This window comes from Artemia sp. Qi Xiang Cuo, chromosome 11, assembly GCF_049724085.1.
Source record: "Artemia sp. Qi Xiang Cuo chromosome 11, ASM4972408v1, whole genome shotgun sequence".
Lineage (NCBI taxonomy): Eukaryota > Metazoa > Arthropoda > Branchiopoda > Anostraca > Artemiidae > Artemia > Artemia sp. Qi Xiang Cuo.
The window spans coordinates 70,979,662-70,994,302 of record NC_142804.1 but is presented as its reverse complement, the minus strand read 5'-3'; the positions used below and the strand labels follow the sequence as shown (position 1 = coordinate 70,994,302).

At 34.6% G+C, this 14,641-nt stretch overlaps 1 protein-coding gene across 1 annotated transcript in view; it reads left to right on the top strand.

Annotated features, from left to right (window-relative positions):
• The first annotated feature begins 2,496 nt into the window (after positions 1 to 2,496).
• Positions 2,497 to 14,641, top strand: part of Vps13 (vacuolar protein sorting 13C) — a 194,788-nt gene continuing 182,643 nt past the window's right edge. The window contains exons 1-2 of the mRNA XM_089096996.1: positions 2,497 to 2,634; positions 13,401 to 13,481. Of these exons, the coding sequence (XP_088953122.1) occupies positions 2,523 to 2,634; positions 13,401 to 13,481 (193 nt within the window). The 5' untranslated portion in view covers positions 2,497 to 2,522. The remainder of the gene's footprint in view (positions 2,635 to 13,400; positions 13,482 to 14,641) is intronic.

The following is a 14,641-nucleotide window of genomic DNA, read 5'->3' as shown; positions in this document are numbered from 1 at the left end:
TGTGTGTATTTCCCTTGACAATTCTTCCTCTAAAGGCTACCAGCCCGATTCTACCCGAAAATCTTAGCATTAGTCGTTAGAAGTTTGTCTGAAAAGACTCAACTCAAATTATTATCCCTTATTAAAGATCATTTAACAATGATTTATCAATCCATAAATCCTTCTTCCAATAACGTCAATGCTCCCAAAATAGTCCTTTTTTTTAGACTTATCGTCCATAGAAATATTCCCAAATACTCCTACTTTTTTAGATTTATCGTTAATAGAAAAAAACTAGAAAAGGTCCGCTAAATAAAAAAAATAAAAATTATATAAAAATAAAAAATGATTTCTTAGACAGCGTTGCCTTTCGACTAATTAAAACAAAATGAAAGTATTGAAAATGGGTAAACCCGTATTGAGACAGTGAAACTTTTTAAGGAAAAAAAAATGCGAATAATAAAAGTGCAAATACTTCGGCTGCAGAGCCGAAAGCTTTTATCAGTTTTAAGAGAAGAAGTTTTAAATAAGGTAGAGGATGTATCGACCAAATTTTCACTCTTAGGTTAATAATTGAGAAGTGCCTGAGTTGTCAAAGACCTTTGGTCCTCAGTTTTATAGATTACGAGCAAGCGCTGGATTCTGTTGATAGAAGAACTTTAGCAAAGGTTTTATCCTTCTATGGTACGCCAGACAAATATATTAAAGTGATTAGTGCTATGTACGAGAATAACACTGCTGCGGTTAAGGTAGGAAATGAGGTTAGTTGCTGGTTTTTGTATTAAATCAAGAGTTAAGCAGAGCTATGTTATATTCCCCTTTATATGGATTGTTTTGATTGACTTTGTCTTAAGGAGCACAGGAAAGGCAATGGGAGACCACAGAATCGAATGAGGAGGAAAAAGTCTCCTGGACTTTGATTATGCTGATGATTTAAGCATCCTAGATGAAAGTTTGAGACAAATGAATGAACTCTTAGAGGTTTTGCGAGTTCGGGGTGCTAGATTAAGTTTGAAAATTAATATTAAGAAGGCTAAGTCACTAAGGCTAGGAACAAGTGAAGAAGAAAAGGTGAACTTGGGTAAGAAAATATTGATCAGGTGTTCAGCTTCACTTACCTTGATAGTATTATTATTAATGACGATGAGGGCAGTGAGGATATTAAAAGTAGAGTAGCCAAGGTTCAGGGTGTTTTTTTTCACAGTTAAAAAAAGTTTGGAAGAATAGGATGATAAGTCTGCAAACCAAGATTAGAATATTGAAAGCTACAGTGATGACAGTGGTCAAATATAGCTCTGAAGCATGGGCGCTCCGAAAAGCAGATGAAGATTTGCTAGATGTTTTTTTAAATAAATTGCATACTGATTGTTCTGGGTACCCGGCTGATTGACCGTATTTCATACAGTAGGCTGTGCAAAAAATGTGGCTCAATACCGCTTTTTAGGGCTATAATAAAAGAAAGGTTGAGGTGGCTAGGGCACGTTTTGTGGGTGAAGGATTACAGACTGCCGAAAGTTGTCCTGTTTGGCCAATCGTCTAGGGCTAAGCGGAAAGCAGGTTTTCCTTTACTGGGGTGGGGGGGACGTCTTGGGAGAGTGTAAAAAGAGAGGCTTTGAATAGATTGAGGTGGCGGAGGAGCGTGCGTGTCTATGTTGGCCTCGGGCGGCTTGGCGCTACGTTGAGTTGTTAATAGTAGTAGTCGTAGTATATATGTAGAAAAAAGAGAAAAGTATATACCGAGAGCGAAATGTATTTTAAATTTAGTACTTTATCGTTTAGTATTGGAAAATATGAACTTAATTCAGCAAAACGTTAGTGGTACAAAACCTTTTAAGGTTTCAACAGCAGGCGAAATTTTTACACTCTTATTTGTGGTATCTATTCTAAACATTAGTTAGCCTTGTAATATTATGTTGTTTTTGTGTTGGTAATTTATAAAATAAATCTTAGAATTCACTTTTCGAAATATCAACCTCATATTAAAGCACAAACATAGGTCCCGGCCTTCATAAGGTCCAGGGAAGACGAGCTTAACCCCCTAATTGTTGCAATTTCTCTTTGTTTCAAGTTTCGCAACATTATTCATTTTAATTTTCACTCACTTTAGCATTTTTCTGTGCATCCACGGTAAAATCTATTATTTTCATCTTTGATATAACTATACATACTAATTTATGTTCTGCATGGGTTTCATTTATTCATTAATAGTGCTTTCTGTTCTTTTCAAGCTTAAATTCTTATTTGACTTGATTTCTGTTCGTTTTTTACTTTAATATTTTTCTTTGCTTAAATTCTATTTATTATACGGTGTTTTTAAATATAGTAAAAATCTTAACACCTATTATATATATTCAAAGGATCACCCACCCTCGTCAAGTCTACATTTGCTGAACGTTTGGAAATAAAATCTTCTGAGTCTTCTGAACCATATTTTTATTATGCGAAATGAGCCGTCCAAAATCGCTATTTGGCAAATTCATCTTCTTGAGGCTGATTTAGCGTAAAAATTTAAATTTTACTCATGTGACCCATGATTAAGCAAAATGGCATTTGTCTTGTCTGGAGTAATAGCAGGATATATTAACAAATTTGCAAACAAATATTTGGAGTCTGTCGGCGGATCGCACATTAAGTTTGATTTTAGAAAACAAAAAGGTATTCTTGGAGGACACAAGATAGGTTTTAGGCCATAAACTAAATAAAAAACCATAGGATTGGCATATTAACCTTGGTAATTATAGCTATATTTTTCATCATATATAGCTATATGATGAGACATATTTTTATATATCAGATTGTAGTTAGCGTTGAAAAAACTTTCAGGATTGAGATTTATATCATAGTCTTTCAAGCCCTAGAATATCTCTAGGCTACCCCTTCTCTGTTTCAAATGCTTTGAAAATTTGGTAAACTTCTGGATAATTTGGTTTGATAAACATTTAGAAGAGCAGCTCTCTAGAAGAAAACATGGTAAATATTTACCAAATCATATTATTGAGTAACAACTAAAGTGAATATACCATTTGATGCCTTTTTTAATGCTGATTATGAATATAATAAGCATTTCAATCAGAAATGAATTTTAGCCCCCCCCTCCCCCTAACCTAACTCCCAACCCCAAATGTGCAAATATCCTGAATTTGACATATAGGGGGGGGGGGGCTAAAATTTATTTCCAATAGAAATGATTATTATATTTGTAATTAGCATAAAAAAGGCATTGAATGCTATATTCAATTTAGTTGTAACCCAATAATATGATTTGGTAAATATTTACCAAAAACATGCTAGGCCTAGAACAAAAAAAAAGACATTTTAGATGTCAAATATCATGTTCTTTTGATTATTTTGTTTCCCTTTTTGGCAATTTGTTTTCAACCCCTAATGGTATCATAATTAGCCATAGTCTACATTAAAATGGTGAAATTCTTACTTTATAAGTTACAGTAGGCTAGGCCTACAGCAAGTTACCTACTGTGTCAATTAATCATATTTTTTTTTTTTCATTTTCTTCCATGTTTTTAAGTCATTGTTTTTGGACACCTTTTTTGGACAATGAAAAATGATAATTTCTTTCTATGGTTTTTGGTATAAAAAAGGGTGGTAAAATTTTACTTTAGCTACTTTTGGCTGTCTTAGAAAGGGGTTAGGTTAGGAAAATGAAACTTTCAGGGATGGGTCTACAGTCTAAATTATGCCCCAGGAAGGTATTTTGAAGTACCTACCACCACTCCTTCTCTCTTTAGAGGGTCCTGACCTTTAAAAATCTGTGTTTTATAAAAGTGAAACCTTACAAAATAGATATTCTGCTTACATGAAGTACAACAAACTTGTTTTCAGCTTCACAACTTTGCTCAATCCCAATTTATTATGTTTTAAAGATATGCAAATACATTTCCTAAATTTGGAAAAAAAAACATTGCTATGGCTTAAAATTTGACTCAAATAACAGGAATTTCATTTTCACAACTAAAGCCAGAGAAACAGAAACTGATAACAGAAAATTAGGGTAAAATATTGTTTTGTAAAAATTTCAATAGGTATAGACCTGTCAAGTAGGCAAATTTTAGAACCCTCTAGAAGGAGAAGGAGTGGAGGAAGGTACTTCAAAATACCATCCTGGGGCATACTTTAGCCTGTAGACTCACCTCTGAGAGTTTTATCTTCCTAACCCAACCCCTTTCTAAGATACCTAAAAGTAGCTAAAGTAGACTTTCACCAAAAGAGTTAATGACATGTGTTTCAAATTTTACTATTTAATTATTAAATCCATTTTGTTAAAGTTATATAATCCACAAGTATTGATTTGTCACAATTAAGTAAATTCAAAACATTTTCTCCATTTTTCCATCCACCATGTTTTTTTTCTGTTGCTTTGATATTTTTCAAGATATAGGCAAAACAGCAGTTTTTAAGCAGCCTAAAAGAATAATATCATTTTGAATTTTTTTTTATTCAGCCTATTTTTGACAAATCAATGTTTGTGAAACAACTTTTACAAAATGGCTTAATAATGAAATAATAATTTTGAAACAAATGTTTTAAGCCAGTTCTATCTTAAAAAAATATAGAAAGAAATTATTATTTCTACATAAAACAGCTTAAAATTGCATTTGCAAGAAAAGCAGTTACTATATTTAGAAAAAGCATAAAAATGGCATAGAGTAGTATGTTCACTTAGTCTGTAGGTCAATTATATGAACTGCTCCATATTTACCAATTTTATAATATAATGTCATTTGACTTATCTGAAACACATCTGTCAAATTTCGAAAAATGGCACTAGGGCAGGATTCCAATACCAGTACTGTTCAATTAGCTAGAACCCACAAAATACATTGTATAGGGAAGATGCTAAAGGAAACTAGTCAAATGGGTTTCTTTCAATAGAGAATTGGATTGCAAACTGTGGCTTGTCATTATATTTGCAATATTTAAACTTTTGTTTTTTGGGGTTTAGGGGGAAAAAGATATCTAGGTTAGGTTATGTATTTAATATATGCTATGCTTTACCCTTCACCCCCCTAATGTGCAAATATATTGCCCAAATTTGTTTCTAAACTATTATATTTTCATCATATTTTATTTTATCTCATTAGCATTAACCAAATTTAACTTCTCATGTGGGTTCCATCTAATTGAACAGTACCCCAATACTTTGCCAGTTCATATATCCTGAAAACAGATATCCTGATTAAAAAGTAGGGTATCTTTTGTATATATAGCCAATATGATCCTAATCATGAACATTATGTGCATAGGGTTGGATAGTTTGGATTGGTTGATAGTTACAACTTGAATAGTTAGGATTGGTTTATGGTTTTCCAGCATTTGAATTTAGACAAAAGTTACCCTTACAGCCTACTCTATTTAAATTTGGTTATTCTGTTTCACAATACTTGTCATAGATTAACTCTTTCTGCAAATTGGAAAAATTTGCTCTAACTTTAAGATCCTGTGTCCAAGATTGGACTGCATTTTCCATGATTGGGCTCTAACTTTGAGCTTGTCCAAAATTGGCTCCATTGTTGTCTATCAGTACATTTGGAATTGTGAGTGTTGCATATGTTTAGAATATTCAAGCTAATGATATACTTATAAAGAAGAATTTGACAAACCCAATGGTAAAGCAATTTACTTTCTAGGTGGCATAATAGAGATTTTACTATGATTTAACAATTGTACTGGTGATTAGCTGTCTGACTACTGTGCCTTACCCTATTTGCCTTGTGGAATTGCTGGGTTTGAGAAATATTATAAATCCACAACATTTTTGTCTGACCAACAAAAAAAAATTCTGAATTGTTTTCAAATAAGCATTGCCTATCTGTTGGTCAAATAGTATAATTTTTCAAATGATGCTACAGGTTAGTCATTGGCAACTTGTGAAGGAAAGATGCATAAAATATAGCCTAAAAGCAGCACCTTAGATTTTTTATTTTATGCTCTTTCAAAAATCATGGTCACTTTTCTTACAATCTACACCATCCCCTTGATGGTCAGAGATACAGCCCTTGGAATATAACAAAAGCTAAAAAAAACTTATTAGTCTACTAGTAACAACTCCAACAGAACAAAGCCTGTCTATGGCCAACACAGATGAGCATGCTCCTTCCCCATCCAACCCATTCAAAGCTTTGCTCTTTACCCCCTTCCAAGAAGTTTTAATATCCTTTAAATACTTCCTTTTACAACCTTATCTTGCCCCAAGCTGGTGAAAACAGGTATAGCTTTCCTGCTTTTGTTTAGCCACTGTATTTTTACCAGGGAATTTTGTTGCAAGATCCTGTATCTAAACTAAACACTAAGCCAAGGTCTAATAAAAAAGAGTAACCTATTACTACTTCCCTTTTCAACACTGTATCCAAGTATAATATTTGTTACCATGACAGTTGTACCCATGCCCTACTTGGGCTAGATGTAGCTCTAGGTTGTACAACTGCAAAACTGTGCTGGTTTGGTTGATTTCTATTATTTTGCACCTATTTTTTTCATATTAAAAATGGGCTCATAATGCAAAATAAGGCCAATTTGAATAAGAGTAACTTCATAGGCTAAAATTATAGCTCTTCTGAAGGGAAGACTATAAGTAATACCATTTGATTTCCCATAAAGATGCTTTTTTAAAATAAAATATGTGCTACTCTGACAATGCACTTTCTCCTTTATGGTCTCAGATATATCCCTAAAGAATGTATTCCTCTGATTTTTTGAATCTCTTGATATATTATGTTCTTTATTAATGGGCTAAAAACCTGTTAAAGCTGGAAAACTAACTGTTTCTCTATCATTGACCTACAACTCATGCCAAATAAATTATCCAGAAATTCAAAAATGTGCACTGTTCCTCACCTGCTAACAGATCACTATGTAGAAATTATGGAAATTTACAAACTGCTGTAAATTATAATTTATACTGTAAACCTAACTTATAGAAATTGTTAGGATTATCTACAAAGAAGAAGAATCTAATCAAAGATTTTACAATAACAGGGTACATTGGACCAGATTTGAAGAAATCCCGGAAAACATTGACTACACATCTTTACAAGCAGGCCAAGATCCAGAATCCTGTATCACAAGACTAGCTATCCATCTTAAGGAAGCTGCCACATCAGTAATACCTAAAACCAACAAACAAACTTGAAAATGTCATCATGGAAATCATTGTAACTGTGGTGGAATGAGGATTGTCACACTGCATACATTGCAAAAAAAAATACAGAAAGAAACTTTGGAAAGAATCCAAGCCCCACAACATACATCATACATAAGACTCGAAAGGGGCACAAGAAAGGCCCAAGTTCTGATATGGGCTTCCAGCTTGGAGGAGGTTAACAGATGTACAACATAATCAAAAATACACCAGTTTATAAGCAGGGCAGGGTCATGTGAGAAGTAGAAATGAAGAATAACCTTAAGCATTGTCTAGTTGTATCTGGGAATCAACTTGTAGATACAGGAAAAAAGCTGAAGCACTTGCTGACATCTACTAAAAAGAAGTTTGTCTACAAAGAAGAGGCAAATAAGCGAAGATACACTGAAAGATTAAATAAAGCTTCTGAGCCAACATCCCTCACACAGCCGTTTGGAAGAAGTTAAAACTTGCAATTAGTAGATAAAATGAATCAGAAAGCAAACCAAGGCAAAGACAAAATCCATATCTCTGGGATATGAAATGCCCCTAGATGTGTCAAAGAAGCACTCATGCATACATTCAACTTCTGTTACTCACAAATAATGTTTGCCCAGCAAGGGAAACAATCAATTATTACACCTGTAGCAAAACCAGGTAAACCTGAAGATGATCCGAATTTGTACAAACCCATATTGTCTACCAAACCTTGGAAAGCAGCTTGAGAGAATGGTGTACAACTGTATGCAGTAGCATAAAGAGACTATTAACATTCTACCAAAAAATCCAAGTTGGATTAATCCTGGGTGCTGTAGTGATTGATTAAGCAGAAGCATATGGCAATGTACAAAAAGATACTCAAGGTGTAGAGTCCATGTATTAAGATGTTCTATACCAATTAGAACATTTATTGATAACTTTATAGATAATTGAACTATCAAAGTTAAATTAAATGTAAAACTGTCAATTCCAAGACCTGTTGGAAAGGGGCTCTCACAGGGAGCTGTTTATTCTTTGTAATGTATATAGCAGTATTAGAAATTAATTTGTCACATGGGCTTTTTTGTAGGTGACATTAGAGCATGGACCACTGGAAAAACATTTGCTGTAATTGCAAATAAACTCAAACTTATTGTAAATGATCTAAAAACTTTTCTATCAGTATGAAATTACCCATATCTGCCTCTATATCAGTCATCATGTATTTCAAACAGTTCGTGGTAACAAACTGTAAGTAAGGAGCGACCCGGCTCAATGGTAACCGAAACTCTAGAAAACGGGTTTTTGATACCAATAGATATATCAAAAGAATCAGATTTCAATGCTGATTTCAAATATATAACTTTCATCAAGTTTAGAGCTACCCATCAAAAGTTACGCGCCTGAGAAAATTTGGCTGATTTTCAAAAAAAGGGGAAAGACCCCTAAAAGTTATAGAACCTTAATGAAAATCACACCATCATATTCAGCTTATCAGAGAACCCTACTGTAGTGGTTTCAAGCTCCTATCTACAAAAATGTGTAATTTTCCATTTTTTGCCAGAAGAAAGATCACGGATGCGTGTTTATTTTTGTTTTTTTATTTGTTTTTTTTTCCAAGGGTGATATTATCGACCCAGTGGTCCAAGAATTACGTGGGAGGACTCATTGGAACGGAAATTAAAAGTTCTAGTGCCCTTTTAAAGTTACCAAAAAAAATGGAGGGCAACAAGGCCCCCTCCCACGCTCATTTTTTTCCCAAAGTCACCCGATCAAAATTTTGAGATAGCCATTTTGTTCAGCATGGTCGAAAATATGATAAAAATGTCTTTTAGGATGACTTGATCCCCCAAAGTCCCCAGGGGAGGGCTGAAAGTTATGAACTTTACTCAATGTTAACATATAGTATTGGTTATTGGGAAGTATACAGACTTTTTCAGCGGAGTTTTTTTCTGGTAGGTGGGGGAAGGAGAGGGTCGGGGGCTATATGGATGTGACATCTTTCCATGAAGGAATTTTTCAGGGGGGAAGGGACAGGGCTATGACGGGCGCGCCGGATTTCCCAGCGTTATTAAATAAAAAGATCAGGAATTAAATAAAAAAAAAAAACAAGTTTTTCAACTGATCAACTGAGTGTGATTAAGAGGTCATTTTTAAAGAACTGGAAAAAAAAAATTCGAACTATAGTTTAAAGAGCAGGGTATTGACTAGGGGGCGAACCCCCTAATATACGTGTTAAAAATTTATGAATATAGAAGTTCATTACGTAAGTTAATTCTAAGTTACGTATATTTATTACTAATAAAAACGTTCGTAAATACAATTAAACAAGTTTCGAGAAAGCCATTTAACCAAATAATATGAAATTGTGTTTTAATTATTCATGTACGGTGAGCCACAATCAAAACCTGCATTAATTCAAAAACGTTCAAAAATTAAATAAAAAAAACAAGTTTTTTTAACTGAAAGTAAGGAACGACGTTAAAACTTAAAACGAACAGAAATTATTCCGTATATGAAGGGGGCTGTCCCCTCCTCAACGCCTCGCTCTTTACGCTAAAGTTTGACTTTCTCACAACTCTATTTTTTTAAACAATAAAAAAACTTTAGCGTAAAGAGTGAGGCGTTGAGGAGGGGACAGCCCCTTCATATACGGAATAATTTCTGTTCGTTTTAAGTTTTAACGTCGTTCCTTACTTTCAGTTAAAAAACTTGTTTTTTTTATTTAATCCATAATAGACAAAAAGTAGAACTACAACCTATTACTCTAGGAAACTCTTGAGTTCCAACTACCAATGCAACTAAATATCTTGGAATAATCATGGAGAACAGATTTTCCTTCAAACCTTGCATTGACCAAGATTGCGCAGTAAAACATGGGACATGATGGATAGAACCCTGCTTAAATTCTATACCCAGTATATTGGACCAGTATTGAGTATGGCCTAATGATCTATGGAACTTGCTCAAAACAGCTCATTAAGAAATTGGAATCTATAAAAAATATTGTTATCCCCCTTGCTAAAGGATGCAAGAAAACAACAAAGATTCAAATCCTCCTACAAGAAAGAGGGCTCCCACCTATAAAAAATAGATGATCCTAACTATGAGCTAAATATGTTACAAATAAAATAGCAAAAGCATAACCAGGGACAGAAATCATACCAGAGGTAAAGCTGGAAGTCCCCCCTCTCGCCAAAGAAGAATTTTACTCCCAAGCTGCAATCCAGCATTTTAAACAGCTTCTAAAAAAGTACTCCAGTGGTTATTTTCCACTATTTATAGATGGGTCTCTAGGTCAAAAAGGATGCGGAAGTGGATGCTTCTCACAAGAACAGAGTCTACGTGTTATGACAAAACACAAGGTAGGGACCAGCATGCTAACAGCTGCAATAATTTTGGGCTTGGGAACTCTAATCAAGCTGAATCAGACCACAATACATATACTGGTATTCTTTTACTCTAGATCTGCCCTGAGCATCCAAAAGAAAATACAAATTTTGAATCACTCTATAAAGATCTTCAATAAAACAAATAACACCTAAATAGCCTTTGAAGATCAGGTTAAGAATAGGGTCAGGAATCAAATGTTTTTTCATAAGGAAATGATTATGAGACCAACTAGGGAGTTGAAGAAGGAACTTAGCAAAGAAAAAACAAGTTTCCTAATCTCTTTCTTATCCATGGCTGTCAGAAAATCCTAAAATGGTGCTAGGAACAGCACACAAGGCAAACCACAGTATAATGCAGCTTAGCCAAGAGTAGCCTAATTTTGTAATGCTTACCTGTGACAGAACAAGTGATGCATATGCACTGCATAATATTGTCTCTGTACAGGCAATAATCAGGTTACAGGTTGCATCTAGCAAGAGACCAATTGGAAGGCCTAGGTAAATCAGTTCCCTTATGGGTTTTATAGCTCCACCATGAAGATTTACCACATCAGAGGCAAGACCCAGCAGACCGTTAAAAAGCAAAACTTAAAAATTTATAGCATTCAAAGACAAACCAATACACCATAATGCAAAATGGAAACATCAGTACCCTTTACAATACAAGAAGTTAGGATTCTGGATTGAGCACTAAGTACCACATTATTATAAATGGTTGGAGAAGTGATAGATCCTTTCTTAATTCCAAGATTAACATTAATTTCACAAGGATTCAATGAAGTACCAATCTTTAACCTGACCAACATTTTTATACATATAAAACAATGGCACAATTATATCAGGGGGAACCCCTTGATTAAGCAGGTCCAACTTTGCATGAGAATGAATTAACAACCTGAAAGTATTAAACACATCAAAAGCACCAATTGCCAGAAACTCATAAGTTTTTCCGGAATCTTTCAAAATTGTAGGCAAGAATTTAAGTGTCTGGAAACAATCCTTGGCAAAATCCAAATTGGAAAGGGGGCATTTTACAAATATCAACAGCAAATAACTCAAATACCTTCAACAATATTCTCAAAATTGTAATCGGGTGATAAGAAGTACAAATTACGCTAGGCTTACCCTTCTAATAGGCATAACCACTCCTGTACATAAGCTATCTGGCACTGCACTAACACAAAAATCATCTGAGACAACAAAGAAAGATGAACCTGCAAAAATTCACTACAATACTCTAAATTCCGAGCACATGTCCCATCTATTCTGGATGAAAACATTTTCTTTAGTTTCCAAATAACATCTTTGATAGATGATGGGGACACCACAATAAAATCACATTTGGATGTCAACCCAATCATAGAATCCATATTCCAACCAAACTGTGTAGCTGATTCAGGGTTAGAAAGTTTCAACTGCTCTGAAAAATGGGCATACCACTCAGTAATAGGTATCCCATTGGCAGAATCCACCATCGAGGATGTACTGGGACATGTTTTTCACAACAGAATTGGATATTTTGCCATATTTTAAGCATTATTGAGCTGACATTCAACCAAATGTTCACAGAAGGCTCAATTAAACTTATGTTTTATATATGAACATACTGCGTTCATACTTTTTGACAGGAACTGTTGCTTTCTCTGCAGTAGAAGAGCATGTAGGTTATCAGTGTAGTACACCTTACGTTGTATACAAATTCCATCCTCACTAATATTTGGGTCTAGCTGTAACAGGTGACAAGGAACCTTTATTTTATTTAGGATATCATCACTCACGTACCAGAAAAGATCAGCACTAACTTTTTCCCACGTCACCTTAAAGTTCCATTTAGGGTTATCATGAGATGGGTTGGCTTCTTGAATCAGTAATGACAGACAGATGGATACAAAGCATGATCATGGTTAGATACAGTATTACTAGTTGTAATAAAAGAGTGGGACTTACCCTTTGAAATTAGAGAAAAAACATCTGGTGGAAGGGATTTGATTAACTGAGACCAAGAACCCTTATTGTTTGTTTGGTCACAATTGCAGTCTTCAATGATGAAACAGCGAGTATTCCTCCGAATTGACTCCTTTGTACATCTGTCAAGCTGCTGGGCTGCTGTGTTAAATCGAACTTCGGATACCTGGTCCCCATAATTTGCCGGGATATACACGTTTACCACAGCTAAATCATTAATTAGCACCTTGACAAAATATTCTGAGGTCTTCAGGGTGGCTGCAGGGAGACTACTAATACTAGCAAGACCGTCAGAGGGACGACCACGGAATTATCGACAGTTTGCTGGGGTAATAAATTTACAACCATTCAGTAAATTCAAAAGACAAGCTTTTTCTTGAGAAAGCATTTACTCCTGAAGACATAAGACATTATGCTGCTTAGATAAGGATTCTAATAAATGGGGCTTTTTGGAGACTCTGCCATGAATGTTCCAGGAATATACAGAAAGTTTAGTTTTGCAGATCATCTTGGGATTTTGTAGGCGTATGTTCTGTAACTATATTTTCTGGATAGTAGACTAAATTAGGTTTATTAAGATTTTGAGTCTGATTTTAGACTGAATTATGCTATTAAGTTTCAGTATATACCTAGTCATTTAGGCACATAGGGAAGTGAATAAACAGATCGAATAGCAAGTGCAGGATATATAAACATTATACAATATAATTAGAAATAGTACAATTTATTAAAGATAGACTGATGTTAGTATATTAGACACGGTTTTTCCAATTTCGACCCAACCCACCCACCCCGCCTCTAGGTGGGACCTGTGTGCCCCAATGGATTTTGATAACATGGATACGCCAGTATTATTTTAAGCAGTCTATTCTAATACAAATAGCATTGTGTGCTATAATTCATATGCTTCTGGGTTTGAATATTCATCTGCTTCTTTTTATTGTTTTTAGGTCAGATTGACAATGTATTTTTGAGGCCTGAAGCACTGAAGGATTTAAATCTTCCAGTCCAAGTTAAAGCTGGGCATTTAGGTAAGCACTCTTTTGCAGTATAGTTTTTATACAGTATGTATGCTTATAAACTAGCATTTTTTATTTGTTCATTATCTGCAACACCATACCCCAGAATTTTATTCTATGAACGAATAGAGAGTGGCAAGCTCCTCATTCTAGATAACAAAAGTATAGATTTATCAACGGAATAGATACCAGACAATATAGAAAAAATATTGCAAGGCAGGAGTTGGTGATCAATTATTTGTGCTTCTAAAACCCAGTCTTAATTTTTGCAATAAGGGTCACAGGGATTCTACACCTTACAAAGCTTGTACCAAAGTTACAGAGAGCAGATTTCGTTCTGTCTTAATTCAGGCATAAGACAACTCAGAAGGACCTCGCCTTTTTCTCCTTCATGGAGCTTTATATAAGTAGAAGTAAGACAATTAGAAAAGGACACTCGCCTCTCTTCTTTTGACGTAGATAATTTCGGAGACCACACTGCCTTTCCATGACGATAAAATAAAAGTTCAAAATAGGGATAAAATCCTTTTTCATAGACAGTGTATAGAAATTCACAAAAATACCAGATATTTTGGTCACATTTGCAGTGACCGTCATCAGTAGTAAAACTGACTGATGACGGTCAAGTTTTACTACTGATGACGGTCACTGTATATGTGACGGAAATATCTGGTATTTTTGTGAATTTCTATGCACTGTCTATTAAAAAGGATTTTATCCCTATTTTGAAGTTTTATTTTATACTCTCTTCTTTTGAACCAGTAGTCCACATCTATAATCGGTTTTATCTCTATACTAAGATGAAAAAAATGGAACAGTGTTCTACTTTGATACTATCAACACTACTGCTCAATTGATTGAAAAATGAAAGTTTTATTGCCCTTTTTAGGAATTCAAAATGGCCGGTGGGCATACAGCCGCTGTTCTTGCCCTTATGTCTACCCACGTGTAACCATCTGAGACCTCTCATTAAAATTTCAAAATAGAAACCTGTTCAAGAAAATCGAAAGGCCCAATACATATGGCTTGGGATAGTACAACTCCTGCAACCCTAGCTGTAAACAATGCTAACTGCAAAGTGTTTACGCATAAGTTTTACACTGTGAAAACAAGGGGCTTGTTTGATGTTGGATGTGCAATTGGCTCGGAGCTTCCAGGGATCATTTTCTAGG